The sequence below is a fragment of the Dipteris shenzhenensis genome, chromosome 12 (assembly GCF_047967505.1).
Source record: "Dipteris shenzhenensis isolate YYH24624 ecotype China chromosome 12, Dip_SZ_1.0, whole genome shotgun sequence".
Taxonomy (NCBI): domain Eukaryota; kingdom Viridiplantae; phylum Streptophyta; class Polypodiopsida; order Gleicheniales; family Dipteridaceae; genus Dipteris; species Dipteris shenzhenensis.
The window spans coordinates 17,072,033-17,092,443 of record NC_141607.1 but is presented as its reverse complement, the minus strand read 5'-3'; the positions used below and the strand labels follow the sequence as shown (position 1 = coordinate 17,092,443).

At 44.0% G+C, this 20,411-nt stretch overlaps 1 protein-coding gene across 1 annotated transcript; it reads left to right on the top strand.

Moving 5' to 3' along the window:
- Positions 1 to 2,003: 2,003 nt before the first annotated feature.
- On the top strand, positions 2,004 to 20,101 carry LOC147895899 (uncharacterized). The gene is made up of 4 exons (XM_087382184.1): positions 2,004 to 2,904; positions 19,413 to 19,574; positions 19,660 to 19,769; positions 20,036 to 20,101. The coding sequence occupies exons 1-4, from the start codon at positions 2,817 to 2,819 to the stop codon at positions 20,099 to 20,101; spliced, it is 426 nt and encodes a 141-aa protein (XP_087238310.1). The 5' UTR covers positions 2,004 to 2,816.
- Positions 20,102 to 20,411: the final 310 nt, after the last annotated feature.

The following is a 20,411-nucleotide window of genomic DNA, read 5'->3' as shown; positions in this document are numbered from 1 at the left end:
AGTCGGTGGTGAATGCAAATGATTCATCCATCCTACCGGTTGGCCCTATTGGCCCCGTGCAATTGGCCATGGGTGTGTAGGTGTATGTGTGTTTGGGGAGGAGGGGTGGGGATAGTTCCTAAATGTGAAGGCTACCATGCCCTTCAAAGGAAGCTCTCGGAGAGAAACATATTGGAAAAAATTTCTTGTAGTGCCCCTCAAAAACTGAGAGAAAATAGCCTAAGTAGAAGGATGCCTTCCAAACTACCCTTGAAAAGAAAAGTTGACCATTTCCAAGGGGATACAATAATCTAGCAACTGATTATTCCTCGTACAATTTAATGCTGTGGTGATGATTCTTTTTAATTTCTTGTCGAGGATTCTGTTAAGTCAAATGAGGCAAATTCATTATAAGAGGTAATTTCCAATGAAATGGGTGATTAACAAGGGGATCTACGAATGTCGTACAATGTAATGGTGGGCTGAGGCCTGTAGTCCTGGGAATTCTTGAAGTCAAATTAGGCAAATCCTGGCCCTGGTGCAGGCCTGTGAACTTAGGCTGCTGCAAAAGGTACTGTATTGTACGCCATCAATTAACAAACATACGAATCCCATCAGGTCTGTCCATCCAATGAAAAATTGCAACCTGGTTATCCACTTGGACACCTTTCTCGTACAGTTCAATGAGATTCTGCTTGTGATGCTTGTCCGGAGAGCCAGGATTCTTGCATGTTAAAGTAACCTGTCACTCTGGCAATTCAATTTCGAACCAACATTCTGATCAATTCAATTTCGAACCAAGATTCTGATAGATTCTGTAAGATATATCATTTCATATAATCCATTGCTAATTGCACGGATGTGCAAATACAAAATCATTGTTGAGTCTGTCGATTGGACAATATAAACTGCGTGCCCATTTATTATTGCTCATGAGCTTCATCTTACCATTCGTTCGTTCCCAGATTCTTGCTGTAACTTGTATTGAAAATTTGAATGCAAAATTTGAATCAATCTAAATCCTGATGGCTTATGTATGGATTCAGTATATGATACCATTTCGAGCTGTTGATTGCCATCAATATAACAGATACCATCTGCTACGTTTGCCAAGCGTGTATCAATCATCTTCAACGAGTTTTCTTCCAATCTCGGTTGCCTCGTTGATCTTATGCTCAGAGCTGATTTGGGCAAATCTTGTTAATTGGATCTGGATTCCCGTAGAGGGCATACCATTACAAGAAGTTGAATAACAGATACCATCTGCTACCTTGCAATTCGTGTAACAATCATCTGGATTCTCGTTGATCTTGTGCTCAGAGCTCGATAACTGCATAATTCTTGTCATTTGATCTATCAACAATGTCTGCCAAGATTGTCGATCTAGTGCTCAGTGTGCGCCACCGATTCACGAAGAGTGTTACTCGCGAACATGCAACCTTTTCAGCTTAATCCATCCATCTGTGGCATCTAATAATGAACAATCATCACCTGCTGGTTGCTGATTGTAGACAAATTTCTGCGGCATTAGGCGGGTCTGCGAACCAAATCATGCGCACATGATACGATCCACAAGGATTCACGGGTCATGCAGGCTGATGCAGCTTTGCAATGTATGGATTTCTGAAGCCCGGCAAACACAACAAAGTTTTGCTCTGCAAAGTTGCGCCGCGCGCGTGTTTGCTCAGGAGCATTATGCTGTCGAAAGCGCTGATGGGATCACTGCCTCCCCGTACCGAACTTCTTCTTCCAAGTCACTATCTGTACTACTGCTCCATTTGCACTTCTTTTGTAAGCTTTGCTTGTGCGAATTGCGCGCATTGAAAGGCGAGCGGGTCACCATTTCCACTGCCCGTCACAGTCCACTTTGCACCGCTCTCTGCCTTTTACGCACCTGGTTCGCCAAAGCATTCATCAAACCAGAGGCCATACACATCAAACGCTGCTTTGCACCTCGGCTGTACATCCCCACTTGGCAGTCCTTACGAGTCACGGGCCACGCTAACCTGTTTCACTGCGTAACAGCTTGAATCACTTTCCTTGCAGCTGTAGCTAGCCACTTACTCGAGAAGCTCCTCGTGGCGCTGTACTGTTCCTGTCTGCCGCAATCTTGTTCACTCATAGATTCTGTCCATCGCAGCCTCCACCATCTCATCTTTCTCCCTGCAAAGAAAGTATGCTCTCTGGAATGCATCAATTCTTCCGTCGTAGCGCGCAGGGATTGAGCCGCGGCATAATTTGAATCGTTACTTCAATATTCTCCCTGATGGATCTGCCTTTTGAGACTGTAATTGGATACCTCCAGAGCGTCAAGGCAGTTGCGATTTGCTCGACGGGGCGAGCTCGTTAAGTCATGAATCAAATGAATGATAACAATGAGAAACACAGTGGGAAGACCGCGCTCAACAATATATCCAATTCCAACGCACACTTGCAAGGTGGGCGGTTGACGTATCGACATTCTGATTAAAACATTACGTAATCGATGCCGGGGGGGAAAGTGCAGAGATCAGAGGATGACGAGGAGGATGCACAGGATAACGAGACAATGGGAATATGTCTAGGGATTCGTTTTGACGCTAAGCTCGACGTTGAAGGCCCTTTTTCTATATTATGATGCAGACAGACAAGTAGTAGTAATGCGAAAGAAGTTCGACAATATCTCAGGAGTCAGCAGGTGTGTTTTGAAGCACATATTTGCCAAAGGAAGCTGCCCAACGTCTTTGGTGAAGAGCCTCAGATGAATATCAAGCTTCCACTTCAAAAACGCCACTCTCAAACCACGGAATCTTAGCCTTCATTTCATGGAACTAATGATCGGCGTTCATTAACAAGACATGACGTGGCACAATCATACTCGGAGGATGGCAACATTTTTACTCATGTTCCTGCTGTTCCTCGCATGGTTTGGAAGCTTTGGCCTAGGTAAACCCTCCCCAACTAAACAATTGTCTGCCTGATCATGTGAACGCTGATTCATCTCTTTGTGTGAACAAAATTTTGTGCAATACGTACACATCTGACTTTGGTTGACACGTCAAGTTGGAAGGGTGAAATAAAAACTCTTCAGATTTTTGCATGTTAGAAATACACACTTTTCTAATTGTTGGAGTGGGCAGTGGTAATACTTTCACAACTCAATACACCCATGATAGTGGGCGCATAACTTGGAAGGAGAGACAAGGGGTGTTCTAGTCCCTTACCTGGTCTCCTTATTTCCCATGCTCTGTACCCTGAACTAAAGCCTTGACTCAATCAAATATTTACAAACTGAGACATTTCTGGCCTATAATTGGCAATATTATCGATCAAGTAGCGGTTAGACAGGAGTGAGAGAAGTTCAGTAGACTTTTCAACTAGATATGCCCTAAAGTGAACTCCAACTCTGGTTTCACAGGACAAGTCTTTGACCCAAATGGGTCACAGCTACAGGCAGGCTCAACATGAAAAGGAACTCCCAAGTCCCAATCGCAACTGGAAAAACTACCTGACATGAGTAGAGTAATGCCACTTCACCCTGTTCCCAAAAAACAATCTCGACTCCCAAGGACTTCAAAAGGCAAAACAACTCCCCATCGCACTCTCTTGTAGGACAAAGATCCTTCCTATGTGTTAAATGTGCCCTACTGTGAAGTCCTACCCTGGTGGAAAACAAAATTAAACAGAGGAGTAGAGCAATCAAAGGCAGGCATAAATAAGATGACTCTAGTGGCAAAGAAAATTTTCACTGTATAGACTCCTAAACAAGTTTCGTATCACCCATGAGCCGCCTTATAATCACCATGACACTGTTGGCCTCAGAGAATCAGATCGTACAGTGGCTGCCGACGTCTGCAACATGGCAATTGCAAGCATCGAGCCTTCCAAACATTTGAAGTTTTCAAGCAACTCCCAACTGTATGCAGCTTCAAGTTGCAAGTGCAAGCTGATGAGTCTGGTCCCATTGTACATGGATAGCCATGTCATGGATCACTCCACGAATCCCTCAAAAAACAAGAAACTGGAAGAGAGCGCCTGCTGTGCTGAAAACCTGTGTGCTCATGCCCAAACTGAGTTCAAAGTGGTGCAAATCCTGCGCCCACCTAGTGTAGGAGATGATACAACCACTCTCAGGGCTCCTTTGGGCTCAGAAACACGTACTTTTGCACTCCACATTAAATTGTACTACTGCTCGTATTCACTATCTTAACCAAAACAGCATGAGACTATGCAAAATTGAACCTATCTTCTAAAGTCTTGACTTGAACGTGTGGATGTGAGTTGCTATCTTATTCGACAATATGGAGGTCTATTGGTTGGGAAAAAAATAGCTGAATCGTCTGCCATATGAAAGCTCCTCTAAAAGTTTGTGAATCTCATGGAGAATGCCTAGAACTGAGGCAAAAATCAGAGATGAAGAAGACTTACGCCACCATGTTGTAGGTACATGATGCTGCTGGACTGCTGCAAATTGTTCCAGGTCTGAAGCATAGTGGTTTCTGATGTAGAATCCTCCAAAGAACAAACCAAACCCACAACCTGGAAGTAATTATTGCCATGTCCTAGCATGTGACATCAGCTGCCAGTGTCCTCAACTCCTCTTTGTAGGGTGTATTCGTGAGTGGTGTGAAGTGGCCTGACACCAAGATGTGGCAATGATGGTACCTCAAATAGGGCGGGTGCTCGTGGGGCCAGCGTCAGGTTTCTTGGCATGTCTGGAAATCACCTTCAAAGTCAGACATCTCCCAATTGCTTCTCCTATGAAGAAGAAACCTGTGATCTCATAGTGTCTGAGGCCAGATCCCATGGCCGATCTCATGAGTCCAGACCCGAGTCGGATAACCTCATACGTGAATAGTGTGTAAGTAATCACATATCCTTGTATCCGTGAGGGGAACCAGCAATGAATTGGAGGAGGGCGAGGACCAGCAGCAGAGACAGTGGCAAGAGTCGTGAGTGTTGACAGCAACATCGGGTGGCAACAGCAGCAAGAGCACATTGGAGCGGAGGTGGGGAGGTCAGAATTCCTAAGGGTGGGCTGAGCGAAGAGCTTAGGCAAGGAGATAGAGGAAGAGGGCTCGGGGTGGGGGGGGAGAGAGAGAGAGAGAGAGAGAGAGAGAGAGATTATATGTGTGTGCTTGTGTGTGTGTGTGTGTGTGTGTGTGTGTGTGTAGGTGAGGTGATCAGGTCGTGAGAGCCCCGTACAGCTCCCCCTTCTGCCCATACACCTGTACGGCTGCCGTACAGGTGCCGTACGTCAGTACGGACAGCCCGTACGACCAGACTACTCCCCCTGCGTAACCTGTGTGATCTCGCTCCCAACCCTGCGTGTGTGTGCGTCGATCCCGTTTTTCCTTTCCGAAGCTTTATTATGTGCATCCGTACACTTCTGCCACCCTCCGTACATTTCAGTTCGTTTGCCCTCCGTCAGCATCTCCGTTTCTCGCTAGCAACCCTGCACAATCTTCATCCGTACATCTGTACAGCCGCCGTACGGCGTCCGTACGTCTGTACTTTTCCATACAAGCCCAGCCTTCCCATATAGTCAGAATAGTTTTGGGGTTTCCCTCCGGTGTCTTCCCTAGCTGTGTCTTCCGCCAAATCCTACCTATCCCTTTGCTCTCTCCTTACCAGTTATACACTTCCTCTTCTCTCTTGTGGGCTTCCTCTGATATTCCTTTGGGACTGGTTTTTTTGGCTTTCACCACCCTTTTACAGGTACTTCATTCTCAAGCTCCTTTTCTTACCAAGTCATGGCAGAGTATTCATATGAAAAAACATTTCAAAAGGAGCGCCCGGCTCCCTGCAAGAAGCAAAAGCAGGTTGAGGTTCGGCATGACCCGATGCATGACACGCTTGAGGCTCAACTAGTATATGATGTAATGCATGTAGGATTTGCAGATACGAGAAAAGAGTGGAAAGACTCGGTTCCTTCAGTTGGCCTCATGGTTGAGGTCAATGAAATTGTGGATCCAGTCAGAGAGTTTGCCAAGAATGCAGTTATATTATTCTTTCCAAGCCGGATGCCACCTGCTGCAGAGATAGGCAACTGGCTGACACGCACATTGGCTGGCTCTTTTGTTCGTAAAGTACACTATGCAGCCAGGGGCTTTTTCGAGGTTATGATGGTGGATGAGATCCACAGACAAATGCTTTTGGAACATTCACCTCTCTTTTTTGGGCAGCAAATGGTGCATGTCTTGCCATGGTCTCCCACAAGGGACTTTCAGGCTTTAATCCGACACAGATGCCCAGTCTGGGTTGAAGTTGTTGATTTCCCCCAATGCATGGCCTCACTTTTGCCTAAAATTGCAGCTTCTTTAGGTAAAGTGGTCTGCCCACCACGGCCAAATGGCAACTCAAACAGATTTTGCATTCTCTGGGATACTGATAATCCCACACCGGACTCTTATTCAGTCATGGTGAATAATGTGAACATGGGAAGTGCATTTTATAAACTCAAATGGGGTCTATTTGCAGGGGCCTATTTTGAATGCAAAAAGTTTGGACACATGGCTTCACAGTGTCCAATGAACCAACATAAAATGCCTCATGTCACATTGCCAGTCCACATGCCTACTAAAGATGCTCCTACTCCAGTTGCCAACAAAAATAAAAGCAGTAGACAGCATTCTGGGAGTCAGGATAAAGGCAAAGATCCAGTAGCTACCAATGCGAATCTCACTTCACATTCACCTCCTGCTACTCAATCCTTGCCCAAAGGAAAGCAACCTTCAACTGATGGCTGGCAGAGCCCAAGAAAAGTTATTTCTGCTCAAAGAATTCCACCCCCCCGCACTTAGAATGGTGCATCTTCTAGCAGAAACACCCCAGAGATAAATACGGGAATTGGGATTACATGGGCTGCAGTAACAGCCAGCAGAACACTCTTCCCTGAAGAAGAGGTTGCTGCTTTGCTGTCTACTTCTCAGGCGACTACTTCTTCTCAAGGGCGAGGCCTCGACCCTGAGATAGAAATGCAAGGCTGACCTCATACATTTTGCTGCTGTACATAGTTGTTACATTACTATAAATATCTGTATATATGACTGCTCACATCACATGTTTTACACTCAATGTCCAGGGCATGTGTGACAGTAGGAAATGGAAATCTGTGTGGCTCTACATCAACAGATTTCAGCCTGACATAGTGGCATTACAAGAGCACAACCAACATATTTATGCAGGCAAGACAGGACACTACTGTGGATATGACATTTTCTATGCTGGGGAGCACTCTTTCTCAGGGGTTGTCCTTCTGATCAAACATGAGCTTCAACCAGTCATTGCATTAAATGACAACAAAGGCAGATGGCTTGTTCTCCAATGCATTATTAGAGGAGAGGTGTTTGAATTCGCTTCAGTTTATGCACCTCAGTCATCTCGAGACAGAACTGCAATTTGGGATGCTATGCAACAATACCCGTGGAGATATCATGCCTACATATGTGGGGATTTCAATAATGCTCCACAACAGGGAGACAACACTTCCAGACATGATCATATGTTATCTCCTGAAAGGCATGCATGGTCTCAACTACTTTTGCATTTGGATCCGGTTGACCTTTGGAAGGAATTGCAACCTTTATCACCGGGCTACACTTTTCAACATAATGCTCTTTCCGCTTATCAGGCACGACTGGATCGTTGGTATAGTGTCGCTCCCCAACAAAATGGGGATTTCGCATGCAAAATGTGGATTGACTATGCCTTTGTGCATTCAGACCATGCACCACTATGGCTGCGGTTATCTTTTCATAAGATGTCAGATGATAGATTGCCACAAAGGCGACATCTAATCATAAACAATAGTTATTTGCAACATGCTGAATTCAAGGCAATGGTTACTGAAGCAGCTCATTGTCTTTCCTCTAGCAGCCATCTTCATGCTGATGATGCCTGGGATTCTTTTTTTTCTAAAATGCAAATGGTGATTAGAGCTTATGGCAAGTCTTACATGAAGACTCTGAGGGAAACCATTGCTCAGGCCAAGTCTACTTGTCAAGACCTCACTGAACTCAGTCATCATCGTTCGTTGTCCATGCATGAGCAAACCACACTATGTCAGGCCAGACATTGTCTTAAACTAAATGATCACAGGAAACTGGCAAAATAGGAGACTAGAGCAAGACAAAGAGCCTTCACAGATAAAGGTTGCTCTTCCAAAGAATTTTCAAGAGTTTACATCAGAGGAGAATCAAAACAGAAATTTGCAGAGTGCTTATGCCCAATGGATCATGGACTACTTCACGGTCACAGCTTGCCTCTGTTTGTGTGCATCACTTCTCTCAGCAATTTGGCTCTGCAGCTCCTCCCTCGCAACAGGTTTTGCTTGCATGAAATTTACTGTTGCAAAATGTTTCTCCAATCATTTCCCCTACTCAAGCTTTGGAATTGGAGAAACCCTTTACTGAGAGGGAACTGTCAGATGCGATCAAATCATGTGGCAGATGGAAATCCCCCGGATAGGATGGTTTAACAGTCGAGTTTTTTCTAGCATACTGGCCTATTTTGAAGCATCCATTACTATATATGGTGAATGCTGCGTGGCAAAATCAGAAAATGCCAGACACATGGAAGAGAGGTCTTGTTAAACTCCTTCCTAAAAAACAAATTTGTGAGTCTTTGGCAGACTGGAGACCTATCACTCTTATGCCCATAATTTACAAAGTCACTACCAAAATGATTGTTGATCGACTAAAGGGGTTTTTACATGATGGGTTGCATCCTGCGCAATATGGCTTTGTCCCGCGTAGGCATATCACAGATAACATTGCTAATGCCTACATTGGAATTGAATATGCCAAATACAAATAGCAGGATGTTTTGTTATTGCAAGTTGATATTGCCAAAGGTTTTGATACAGTTCAGTGGGATTTCATTTCATCGACTATGCAGGCTTTGGGTTTTGGCACAAAAATGCAGCAACTCATCAATTGGCTATATCAAGATAGTGAAGCTGCCTGCATACTTTCAGGAGATATTCTCCATCCTGGACTCTTGCTTGCTCTGTCAGACAAGGATGTCCACTAAGTGCTTTACTTTTTGCCATAGCCACTCATCCACTGCTTCAATATCTGGATCACCTCTTGGACACTGACCAGCTGCACGGTTTGGAGATTCTTCGCAGTCGCAGCATGATTGCTCAGGCATATGCTGATGATTCATTCTTTACTCCAAAAAATAGTCGGGCTGATCTGTCCATGATTATGCATGCTCTTTCTACATATGGATTGGCTGCTGGCCTTCGGGTAAATTATCAGAAATCAAAATTGCTGCCTTTACATGCACAGAAATGGCACAACCTTCTGTGGCCTGGGGAAATTGTCCCCGCTTCTCAATTCATTCGACATCTTGGTTATCCTCTAGGCTGGGGACTCACCCGTTCACAACAAATTGATTGGGTGCTAGTAAAGTTAAGGGCAAAACTTGAATATTGGAAGCTTGCAACTTGGCCATTACATGTTCGTCTGCGAATTACACAATCCATTTTGATAGCATACATACAATTTTATCTACCTCTCACTATGTTCACTAAGGTAGATCTGGTTTCATTTATGTCAGCTATCATGGAAATTTTCTGGCGTTCAAAACATGGCAAGAAAAGTCTCAGATTACTCTCCATGCATCGTCTCTGTTCTCCAAAGATGCACGGGGGTCTGAACATTCTCAATATTCAAATGCATTTACTTGCTCACAGAGGGAAAATGATGATGCAGTTTATACAACAAGGCAGGGACTCTCTCTCGGGCAACTCTTTGAGGGTAGAGAATCTCTTTTGGTCTAAAGTATTCCACCCACCTTTGGCCATACAAGAACCCCGACGTTCTTATTTTCTCTCCTTCAAAGGCATTTCATCTATGGCGGATGTACTTCAGGATGATGGCACAATTCTATCTTTTTCTTTGGCTGCTCGCAAATATGGCTTGGGAGCTCATTATCGTCCTTTATGGCATAAAATTTCAGCAATGCTCCAACCGTACTTGCCGGTACCTCATTTGGAAATTCAGCATCGGCTTGAGGATTGGATTTTACGCTCTCCTTCCTCATATGTCCGTCCTTTAAAGCTTTCACATATCACAGTGTCATCACTGTATAAAGTGTTATTACCTCCGCCTTGGATTTCCAACAGAGCAAATATTGTTTGGCATATGGATCGTCCAATGAAGTGGTGGAGAAAAAGGCTGCGTCTCCTTTGGCATTACAAAGTCCCTCTTCAACAACAGCTTTTCCTATGGCGAGTTCTCCTTGGCATTTTTCCATCTGGACAGTTACTCGCACACAGACATATTGCTTCAGCTGTTTGTCACAGATGCCCGCACTCTACTGAATCAGTGTTTCACATCTTTTGGTCCTGTCCAAATACTTCTGATCTCTCTTATCAGACAGAGGCTTCGACAGCAATTTCCTACTGTTACTTTTGGCAGATTTTTCTCGTTGTTTGGCTTTCATCCATAGAGACAGGGTTTTGATTTATTTTTTGTATGGGTGCGATATTGGACCCTATGGACTTTATGGATGGATAGAAATCATAGAGTCTTTGGTAATCCACTATTTTCATCCTTTCTTTTTTTCAAACGATCTCTGCAACAATCATTCTACAATTGTTTTCAGACTCGTTTGATTGATCAGGATGTGTATACAGCTTATACTGAGATCTTTAGTTGAGTAGTAGCTACTTCGTTTTTGAAGTAACTATGAATGTAATTATTCTACAGAAATAAAAGATTTCTTCCCACAAAAAAAAAGTGTGTGTGTGCATGCACGCACTCCATGTGTGTATGTCTTTGTGTTTTCAAGATTTGATCAAGTTATTCCCCAAGAAACATTTGTGTGAGTCGTTTGTAGACTAGAGGCCTCATGCCTGTTATCTATAAGTTGGTTGCTAAGATGATAGTGAGTAGTATCAAAGGTTTTTTGAATGAGGGTTTACACCCTACCCAGTATGGGTTCATTCCCAACATACATATTACCAATAATATTGCCAATGCTTATGTAGGGATTGAATAAGACAAGTACAATGAGCACGATGTTCTCTTATTGCAAGTGGATATTGCTAAAGCTTTTGATATTGTACATGGGATTTCATCTCGCACACTATGCGATCTCTGGGATTTGGGGAAAAAATGCAGTATGTCATTTACTGGCTGTATCAAGATAATAAGGCTGCTGGCATTCTAGCAGGGAATATTATTGACAATGGACTCCTAGTTCAATACGTCAAGACTGCACTCTTAGTGCATTGTTCTACGCAATAGCTACTCATCTATGCTTTGATATATGGATCATTTAGTAGCTACAAATGCATTGCATGGATTGGAAATCCATGGAAAAAGGCTGCTGATTGCGCAAGCATATGATGATGATTCCTTCTTCACTCCCCAAAATATTGAGAGGGATCTTTCTTGCCTTTAGTGTGCATTATCTTTATATGGTCTGGCAGCCAGTCTGTAATTGAACTTCCAAAAATCTAAGCTTCTTCCATTGCATATGAAAGATTGGCATCATATTTTATGGCCTGGGGAAATTGTGTTAACCACGCAGCCGGTGCATCATCTTGGTTATTCTTTGGGGTGGACAATCACTCACCGCTAGGGTGCTTGAAAATCAGAAAAAGAAACTGAAACACTAGAAGTTGATAGTTGTCCATCGCATGTTCATTTTTGAATACTTCAACCAAACCTGGTTGCCTACATACAGTTTTATTTGCCCTTGATGATCTTTGCCAAGCAAGATGTTTCCTGTTTCATGGAGCTTTTCTCGCAGTCTCATCATTAATGTAAAGCCCTCATGATGCTTTCTGTGGGACCAACTTTGCTCCCTGAAGATGCATACGGGATCGAATATTCCTCTGTGCCTGCTAGCTCATAACAGGAAGATGATGCTTCACTTTATGCAAGGTGATCAGACATGAGTATCCATGATGTGACATGTGCTGTTACATTTCACTACTGCAACCTTTGGTCATTGGCAGCTTATCCAAAGGGATTTTCTCCTAGGTCATAATGATGGCACAGTTAAGGGCTGTCCTTCTGTTACTAGCTTGTTTTCTGACTGGAAGCACATACTTTCTCATCTTAAATGGAATGGCAAGGATTCTCTTGCTGGCAACTCTCTGCGTGCTAAGTGTGTTAGAATATGAAGCCAAGTTGAATCAGTTTGGTGTGTTCTAGTGTGTTCTAGTGTGAGTTCTAGTCTAGTGTGTCCTATTGATGCCACGTGTCACATTGGGAGTTATCCCATATGCATAGGTGTTCATATGTGTGTGTGCGCTCTATATAAGAGCTGTACTTGTCTAGTGTTAATCAATCAAGTATCAAAGTACAAGCTCTTTGGTCTACGTGTAAGTACTTCCGTTTTGTCGTTGCTTAGTCATTTCATTTCCAGTTCATTATGTCTCTCTTTGAGTATCACTATCTCTCTCCCTAGCCTACCCTTTCTCTCTCCCTTCTCCACCATGTGCCTTCATGTGGTATCAGAGCCTTGTTTCCACTTCCCCCTTCTTCTCACTCTACCTAGAGGATGAGAGAAGCCTGCAAATGGAAGCTCCCCTCTCCTCAAAGGTAGAGCTCCCTTCCAATCCTTAGCCTCACCATTGTTTGGAGCTTTTGGAGGAGGTGATCTACATCAACCATCAGCTCGGAATGCCTCGCCATCAGCTACCCCTTCAGCCCAAACCTATGCCTCACCATCGGCCACTCCTCTAGCCTCAGCATCAGCTGCAAATCAGCCGTACGGACTGTACGGACAGGTGCGCCGTACCAGCCTGCCCGCCTGCCCATACTAGCTTGTCCGCTCTACCATACTGTGCGTACAGCCTGCTCCACTGCCAGTACAGCCAGCTCAACTATCGGTACCAAACAGCCTCGAAATACACGTCCAACAGTACCTGCTTATAGCCTCAATCGCTGCACCATCTAATGCCGTTTACTGTTGCTGCTCCTGCCCTCGAAATCCACGCCAAAACTTGCTCCTGACTCCACCATAACGTGTATCCTCTGCTACCTTTGCTGCCTACGCGCCATTGCTCTTGCTCATTGCCTTTCCAATTGTGCATGAGCTATTGCCAGCTGGTTATTCTTTTCAGCCTGCTGGCTTAGCTCTCGATTAGCTACTTCAAGGTTGATACTATGGAACCTCGTCCTCCTGGAGAAGTCACTTCATCTCAGGAGAAAGCACTTGCCCTGGACAACAAATTGCTTCATCACTTTGACCTCACTGCTTGCATTGCGGATATCAAAGCCAAGTTCACGAAGCTTCACGCTACATCTACTAGACCTGACTGACGAGCTTTATCTATTGTTTTACATGATCTATCTGAAGTGATAGATAATGGTTAGGAATATTTGGGTACTCTACCTGGGGATGTTTCCCAAAAAATGAATGCAATAAATAATGTGTGTTGAGTCAATAAAGGTCCTCTGCCTTGGATTGTCCTCCTAAAATAATGTATTTCTTTTATGGTGTGTGACTCTATGTTTCTAGTTAGTCCCTGGAGTCCAGAGGGGGATGTACTGTGGGAGCCATGTATTGGCATTGATAGGGTCTAGTTATCAGGCCTGGCATATGAGTTCCAAGATGTTGGTGCATTGGTCCTCTAGACCTCGGAGTTGTTCATACATCCATGCTGAGACATGAGCCTTTGAGTCATGTTTGGGACATAAAGCCATGTGAGTGCTCAGTCTGACCTCCGAACCATGCTCAAACTTTAGCCTCTAAGTTAGCATGAGAGCCATGTCTAGTTCAGACATTGCACAGGTTAGTAGTCCTGTCACAGTCATGTTCTGTCCTTGGTTCCATTCCATAAGTCTCTCACCTTGGGGTGTTAGAATATGAAGCCAAGTTGAGTCAATTTGGTGTCCTAGTGTGTTCTAGTGTGAGTTCTAGTCTAGTGTGTCCTATGGATGCCACGTGTCACATTGGGAGTTATGCCATATGCATAGGTGTTCATATGTGTGTGTGTGCTCTATATAAGAAATGTACTTGTCTAGTGTTAAATCAATCAAGTATCAAGGTACAAGCTCTTTGGTCTACATGTGAGTACTTTCATTTTGTCATTGCTTAGTCATTTCATTTCCAGTTCACTATGTCTCTCTTTGAGTATCATTCTCTCTCTCCCTAGCCTACCCTTTCTCTCTCCCTTCTCCACCATGTGCCTTCAAAGTGCCTCCACTTGTCAAAGGTGTTTATGTAACCATTGGCATTGCAACAACTCCACCGCTGTTATTTTCTTTGGTCCAAAGGCATATGCCTCATGGGCGATACGTTTGATGGGGCCGGTATGGTGCTATCTTTTCCTGCAACAGTCAGATGGTATGGATTGGGACAACATTATAGACACCTATGGCGCTTATTATCACAAATGTATTATGGTTTTCAGCCAGTACCTCGCCTTGAGATGATAGACCGGCTCAAGGACTGTGCCCTTCACTCAGATGATCTTGCTTGTCGTTCGTTGTTGTTAGCTGATGTCACAGTTGCTTCACTGTATATGGTTTTTCTGCCTCCACCCTGGGTTTTATATTCATGCAAATTGCATCTGGTTCATGACCCATACTTCTTGCTGGTGGAGGAAAAGGTCGCAGCAAATTTGGGCTTGCAAACTCCCATTCATCAGCAGATTTTGTAATGAAGGTGGGAAAAGGACGGGTTTTATGTGGGAAATAGGTGGGCAAATAGGAAGGGAATTGTGGGGAATGAGGGGGACTATATAAGTCAACCCTAAAAGATTTGTAAGGTACGTATCGAATCTACATCACTTCTGCTCCTCCTCTCCTGTGCACTTCCTCTACCTAGTTCACTCTACCTTCTCCCCCCCCTTTTCACTCATACTCACCCTGCCCTCCGTGGCCTTCTTCTCCTTCCCCGTTCCCCCTCCTCTACATTGGTATCAGAGTGGCAGGCATGGACATGTTGTAAGCAGGCATGGAATCAGGGTAGACCCAACTAAGGTAAAATGCATTAAGGAGTGGCCGCAACCACATAATACCACGCAGCTCAGGGGTTTTTTGGGTCTTGCTTCTTTTTACAGGAGGTTCATCAGACACTTTGCCAAAAGGGCTGCCCCTCTCACTGATTTGCTGAAAAAGGATGCCTTCCAATGGCCAGTGGCAAAGGTTTAGGGGCTGTCCTAAGACAGGAGCATGGGGTGATTGCTTTTGAGAGCAGGAAGTTTAATGCCAGGGAAATGAATTATCATGTCTACGATCAGGAGATGCTGGCAATCTTGCATGCTTTTGCAAAATGGCACCACTACCTGTACGGTAGCAAGATTAAGGTCAAAACGGATCACAGGACACTCAAGTACTTTTTAACACAGCCTAATTTATCCATGAAGCAGAAGAGATGGTTGGCTGCAGTTCAGTCCTATGACTTTGACATTGAGTATAGAAAAGGGAAAGAGAATGTGGTTGCTGATGCCTTGTCCAGGATGTGGTCATGCAAACTGTCTGCCATTTCCACGCTTCATCAGGAGTGGATACTTGGGATTCAGGAGGAATACATGCAAAATTCTGATGCAGCCCCTATCTTTGTGGAGTTACAAAGTCCGTCCAGCCAAGAATATGTTCGATTTCAGCTCCGCAATGGACTGTTATGGTGCAAGGATAGAATTTATCTTGTATTAGACTCCAAGTACAGGTTGTTGGTCTTACAGGAAATGCACTCATCTCCTATGTCAGGGCATACGGGTATCACCAAAACATATGAGAAGGTCAAAGAAAGCTTTATGTGGGATGGCTTGTGGCGAGATGTGGTTAAGTATGTCAATGAATGTTTGCCCTGCCAACAAAATAAAGTGGACAGCCGGTTACCCGCAGGCCTTCTGCAACCGCTACCCATTCCTGAAGGCAAATGGACTCACATTGCCATGGATTTCATTACAGGCTTGCCTTCTACAGATAAGGGTTGGGATAGCATATTCGTAGTGGTTGACAGGATGACCAAGCAGGCCCATTTCATACCGACTAGGACTCGGTACTCCGCTTCACAGGTTGCCTGGCAATTCATTGAGAATGTATTCAAGCACCATGGTTTTCCTCAAGAGATTGTCAGTGACAGGGATGCTAAGTTTATGGGTCACTTTTGGCAGGAGTTATTCACTGCAGTTGGTACTTCCCTTGCGCCTAGTACTGCTTATCATCCCCAAACGGATGGACAATCAGAGAGGGTGAACAAATGGCTGGAGGAATATTTAAGGCATTACTGTCATGACACACAGAAGTCTTGGGACAAATGGTTAGCATTGGCTGAATTTTGTTACAACAGCACCAAACACCTCTCTATTGGCATGAGTCCATTCGAGGCAATGTATGGATGCAAAGTGGGAATGCCTTCTAGAGTTGCAGACTTGGCTGTGAAAAATCAGCAAGCAAGAAATGACTTGGAGAGTATGGATGCCCTTCTACAGTTGGCTAAGAAGAATATGCAGGATGCCCAAGTCAAGCAGAAGAAGTATGCGGACGAACAAAGGAGGTACTTATCTTTTGAAGAAGGGGATTATGTGCATTTACGTCTCCATAAGAATCGATATGCCTCGCTGAAAGGTAATACCAACACAAAGCTTGCCCACAGGTATTATGGTCCCTACAAAATCATCCGCAGAGTTGGGAAGGTAGCATATCAGTTGGAACTACCCAAGACCTCCAGGATCCATAATGTTTTCCATGTATCCTTGCTGAAACCACATGTAGGACAGCATGTCCAGGTTCTTCCTCAGTTGCCGCCTATGGATGAAGAGGGCCACATCATTTATGTGCCAGAGCAAATCAAAGGCTTCAGAGATCATGTGCTCAGGAACAAGGCTTACATAGAATACCTCATCAAATGGAAAGGTTTATCTGAAGATGAGAATTCTTGGCAACCCGAGAGCATTGTGCAAGACTACCCCTATCTCCTACAAAGCTGATCGGGTTCTGCTGTATTTTTCCATTTTAGGCAGCCTCATGGAAATTTTGAGGGTAAAATTCTTTGGGAAGGGATGGCTGTAATGAAGGTGGGAAAAGGACGGGTTTTATGTGGGAAATAGGTGGGCAAATAGGAAGGGAATTGTGGGGAATGAGGGGGACTATATAAGTCAACCCCAAAAGATTTGTAAGGTACGTATTGATTTGACATCGAATCTACATCACTTCTGCTCCTCCTCTCCTGTGCACTTCCTCTACCTAGTTCACTCTACCTTCTCCCCCCCCTTTTCACTCATACTCACCCTGCCCTCCGTGGCCTTCTTCTCCTTCCCCGTTCCCCCTCCTCTACAGATTTTCTTTTGACCAAGTTCTGCCTGGGGTTCTTCTATTTGGACAAACCTTCGTCGACACATTGCTTCTGCCACTTCTCGGAGATGTCTATGCTTGTGGGAGTCTATGCCTAATTTATTTTGGCATTGCCTTAAATCTTGTGATTTCTTGTTTATTCTGCAGCAGCAACTTCGGGCCTGTTTCCCTAGTGCTCGCATTGGCAATCTATTCTAGCTGTTTGGTGTCCATCCTATTAGGCAGGGTTGATCTTTACTTTCATTGGATTCGTTATTGGGCACTACGGACTCTATGGAAGGACCGAAACCATAGGGTCTTTGGTGACCCACCTCTGGCTAAGTATCACTTCTTCCAGGATCTCTATGGCAATCTTTCTTTGATTGCCTACATGCGCGGGATCTTGAATACCCTGCTCTCTTGCCATATGATGAGATCTTCTGATGTAGTAATTACATGTCCCTTTCTTGGGGACTGTTTCTTGTAATATAAGAACAAACAGATTTCACCCCCAAAAAAAAAGTGTGGTATTCACATTAGAAAAAGTGAGTAGTGAGTGTGTGTGTGTGTACGCGCGCGCACGTGTACTTTGTGTCCAGCATCATGCATGACACATTGAAATTTGAATATCTTATATGTTTGAAATGTGTTTCTAGGGAAAACATTCAACTGAACAAAATAGTGCACACAAGTGGAGAGCTTTGGGCTCAGTTTTTGCAGATGATCAGCTTCAAGGGGAACTTCAGCAAATTGCACACCACTTTGCAAATCCTCAACTATCTGGACCCCTGGGTTTTGTCAAAAAACTGAACAAGAGTCCAATCAAGTGTAGGAGATGTTTAGGTGCACGTTTTTTGTGTGTTCCAGGAAGCTGAAATAAAACCCCTGCCAAATATGGTCAGACAGGCCTCTAGGGTAGAACAGCTGTACAGAAGCTTAGAGAAGGATGTGTGTTCAGCAAACCGTGTCCAGAAGGCTTATAAGTTGCTGGAAATGAATTAAAATTTTCTGTAGCAGGTGGACAGCAGCAAGAAACTAACGTTTGGGTCAAGCAACAGGCTGTAGCTTCAAAGAATTGCCAGCAGAATTGCTCACACAGCTCCTAGAAGCAGTGGCTAGTAGAAGGATCTGGAGCAGCAGGAACAAGCTTGGATGGATGCAGTTAGGAGGTGAGGAGAACAACAAGAAGGCCCTAGAAATGAATCACAGTTCTCTAGCAGACTTAGTGAATGTGGAGAAGCTGACCTCGAAAAGGAATGTAAAGGTTGGAAAGCTTAAGAGCTAAAGAAGCCGTGAATCGTTAAAAACAGCTTTTGGTTTTACTTGGTCTCTCATCCCAAAGACCTTGATTTTTCTGTCCACCAATTGTTTCATGAGCAGACCTTTTTCCATGTCGTCAAGGCTACAAATGTCATTTGTTCCAACTGCACTTGCTGTTCCTCATCTGCCTTCTCATTGCAAATACATTAGGGACCACTGCTTAAGGTCAAGGCACAAACATGTGCGCCAACTCAGACTAGCATGCGAAATTCCTATCTGCAATCAAAAAATGCAAGCTAATGTCCAATAACCAATAAGATGAAGCTTCTGATTAATTTTACGCCCACCTTGCCTATGGCTTCAAGTCACTTTTTGTACATAGGGTGATACAACCTTGCAATATTTTTTTCCATACAGCTTTTCCTTCAGCTTGCACATGGTATAGGTCTGGGTTTTGATTTTCATATTTGTGTGAATTTCTTACAGACATGGTCTGCTGCATGTTTTTAAATGGCTTGACAACAGCTGCAAGGCTAGTAAAATATAGACAAGTGTCGATACAATTGTGCAGTCACCTCTTTGCATGTCAACTCATCCTGTTCTAACAGTTTAACAAGTGTGCATTGAAACAATGTTATGGTCTCAGAGCAATACAAGAGCAAGAACGTGAGCTGTTTTTCCTGTAACTATTATCTTGGAAAAACAATGGATGCATCTCATAATTGCACTCTCATACAAGTAGATACGTGTCAAATGGGTTTGTTACAACATTGTAAGGATGTTTCCTTCGGATATCAAGTCCCTATAACAACATAAACCTTTACAGGTTTCCTTTTCTTTTTACATAAGCCTTTACAGGATGTCTGCATCATGATAAAGCTACAATAATGGTGCTTCTATAAAGATTTGAAACAATGCTCTTAGTTTACTTTAACCTTTTTGCAGGTGTTAGGTTAGATTCTCTGGACAGAGTGAAAGTAAGAATTTGTGATTACCTTTTTAAGCATCTCGTCATTCATGATGCTGAAAAGAGAAAATATACTACCCCAAGAAGAGCAAACCGAGTGACAGCAGACTCGCAGAAAACTCCACACCTCTGGAATGCATGTGAGTGACAAATCCAGACTTCTGCTATCAAGATTTTCTTCTTTTCTGAGATCAGCTGATTAATAGTGGGTTTTGGATGCTCCAGACAAGGACTTTTCTGCAAAGGTGGAGTGCCTGAGTATATTAGAACCTTTTTTGCTATCAAGGAAGCCATGGAGACTCCTAATACGATGCATGGCAGATGCTCAGAAACAAGTACCGAAATTTACAAATTTGCTAGACCATTCTCACAATCTGACCGACATTTCAAGCTTACCCACATCTTCCGCAACAGTCAATCCATCTTCTCTGAATAGACCTCTTTCTTCTGGACCTCTTCACCCACTTTCTCCACCACCCTTGTCTAACCCTGATGTTTTAAGCATACCCACACCTTCCCCAAAACTCGCTCCATCAGTGTCCTTTGCTGTGGCTGGACCTCTTCCTTCTACATTACCCTCACATGCATGGCCTTCTGGCAGTACCCAAGCATCATATTCTACTATAGATCTGACTCCCCCAGTGGCTGTTCAAGAATCAACAAGTAAAAGTCTTCCCTTTTCTGCTCTAGCTACCTCTTATTCTCCAACCTTCACACAGCTACATGGACGCCCATTAGCCAAATCACCCATACAAAGGATAAGACAGATTTCCCAAAATTATTTTCCATCAGGTACTTCATATTCTTTTCTTTTCCATGTTTCACATGACCATAGTTTGAATGGCCATAGGCTGTTGTCATCTGCTCCAGGTTCTCTAAGAGAAACTATGTCAGTAAGCCAAGCCGCAGAGCCTCCTGTACCAGCTTCATCCTCACGGTTGTCTCTGCTAGCCATTTCTTCACCAGTTCCTCGTCAG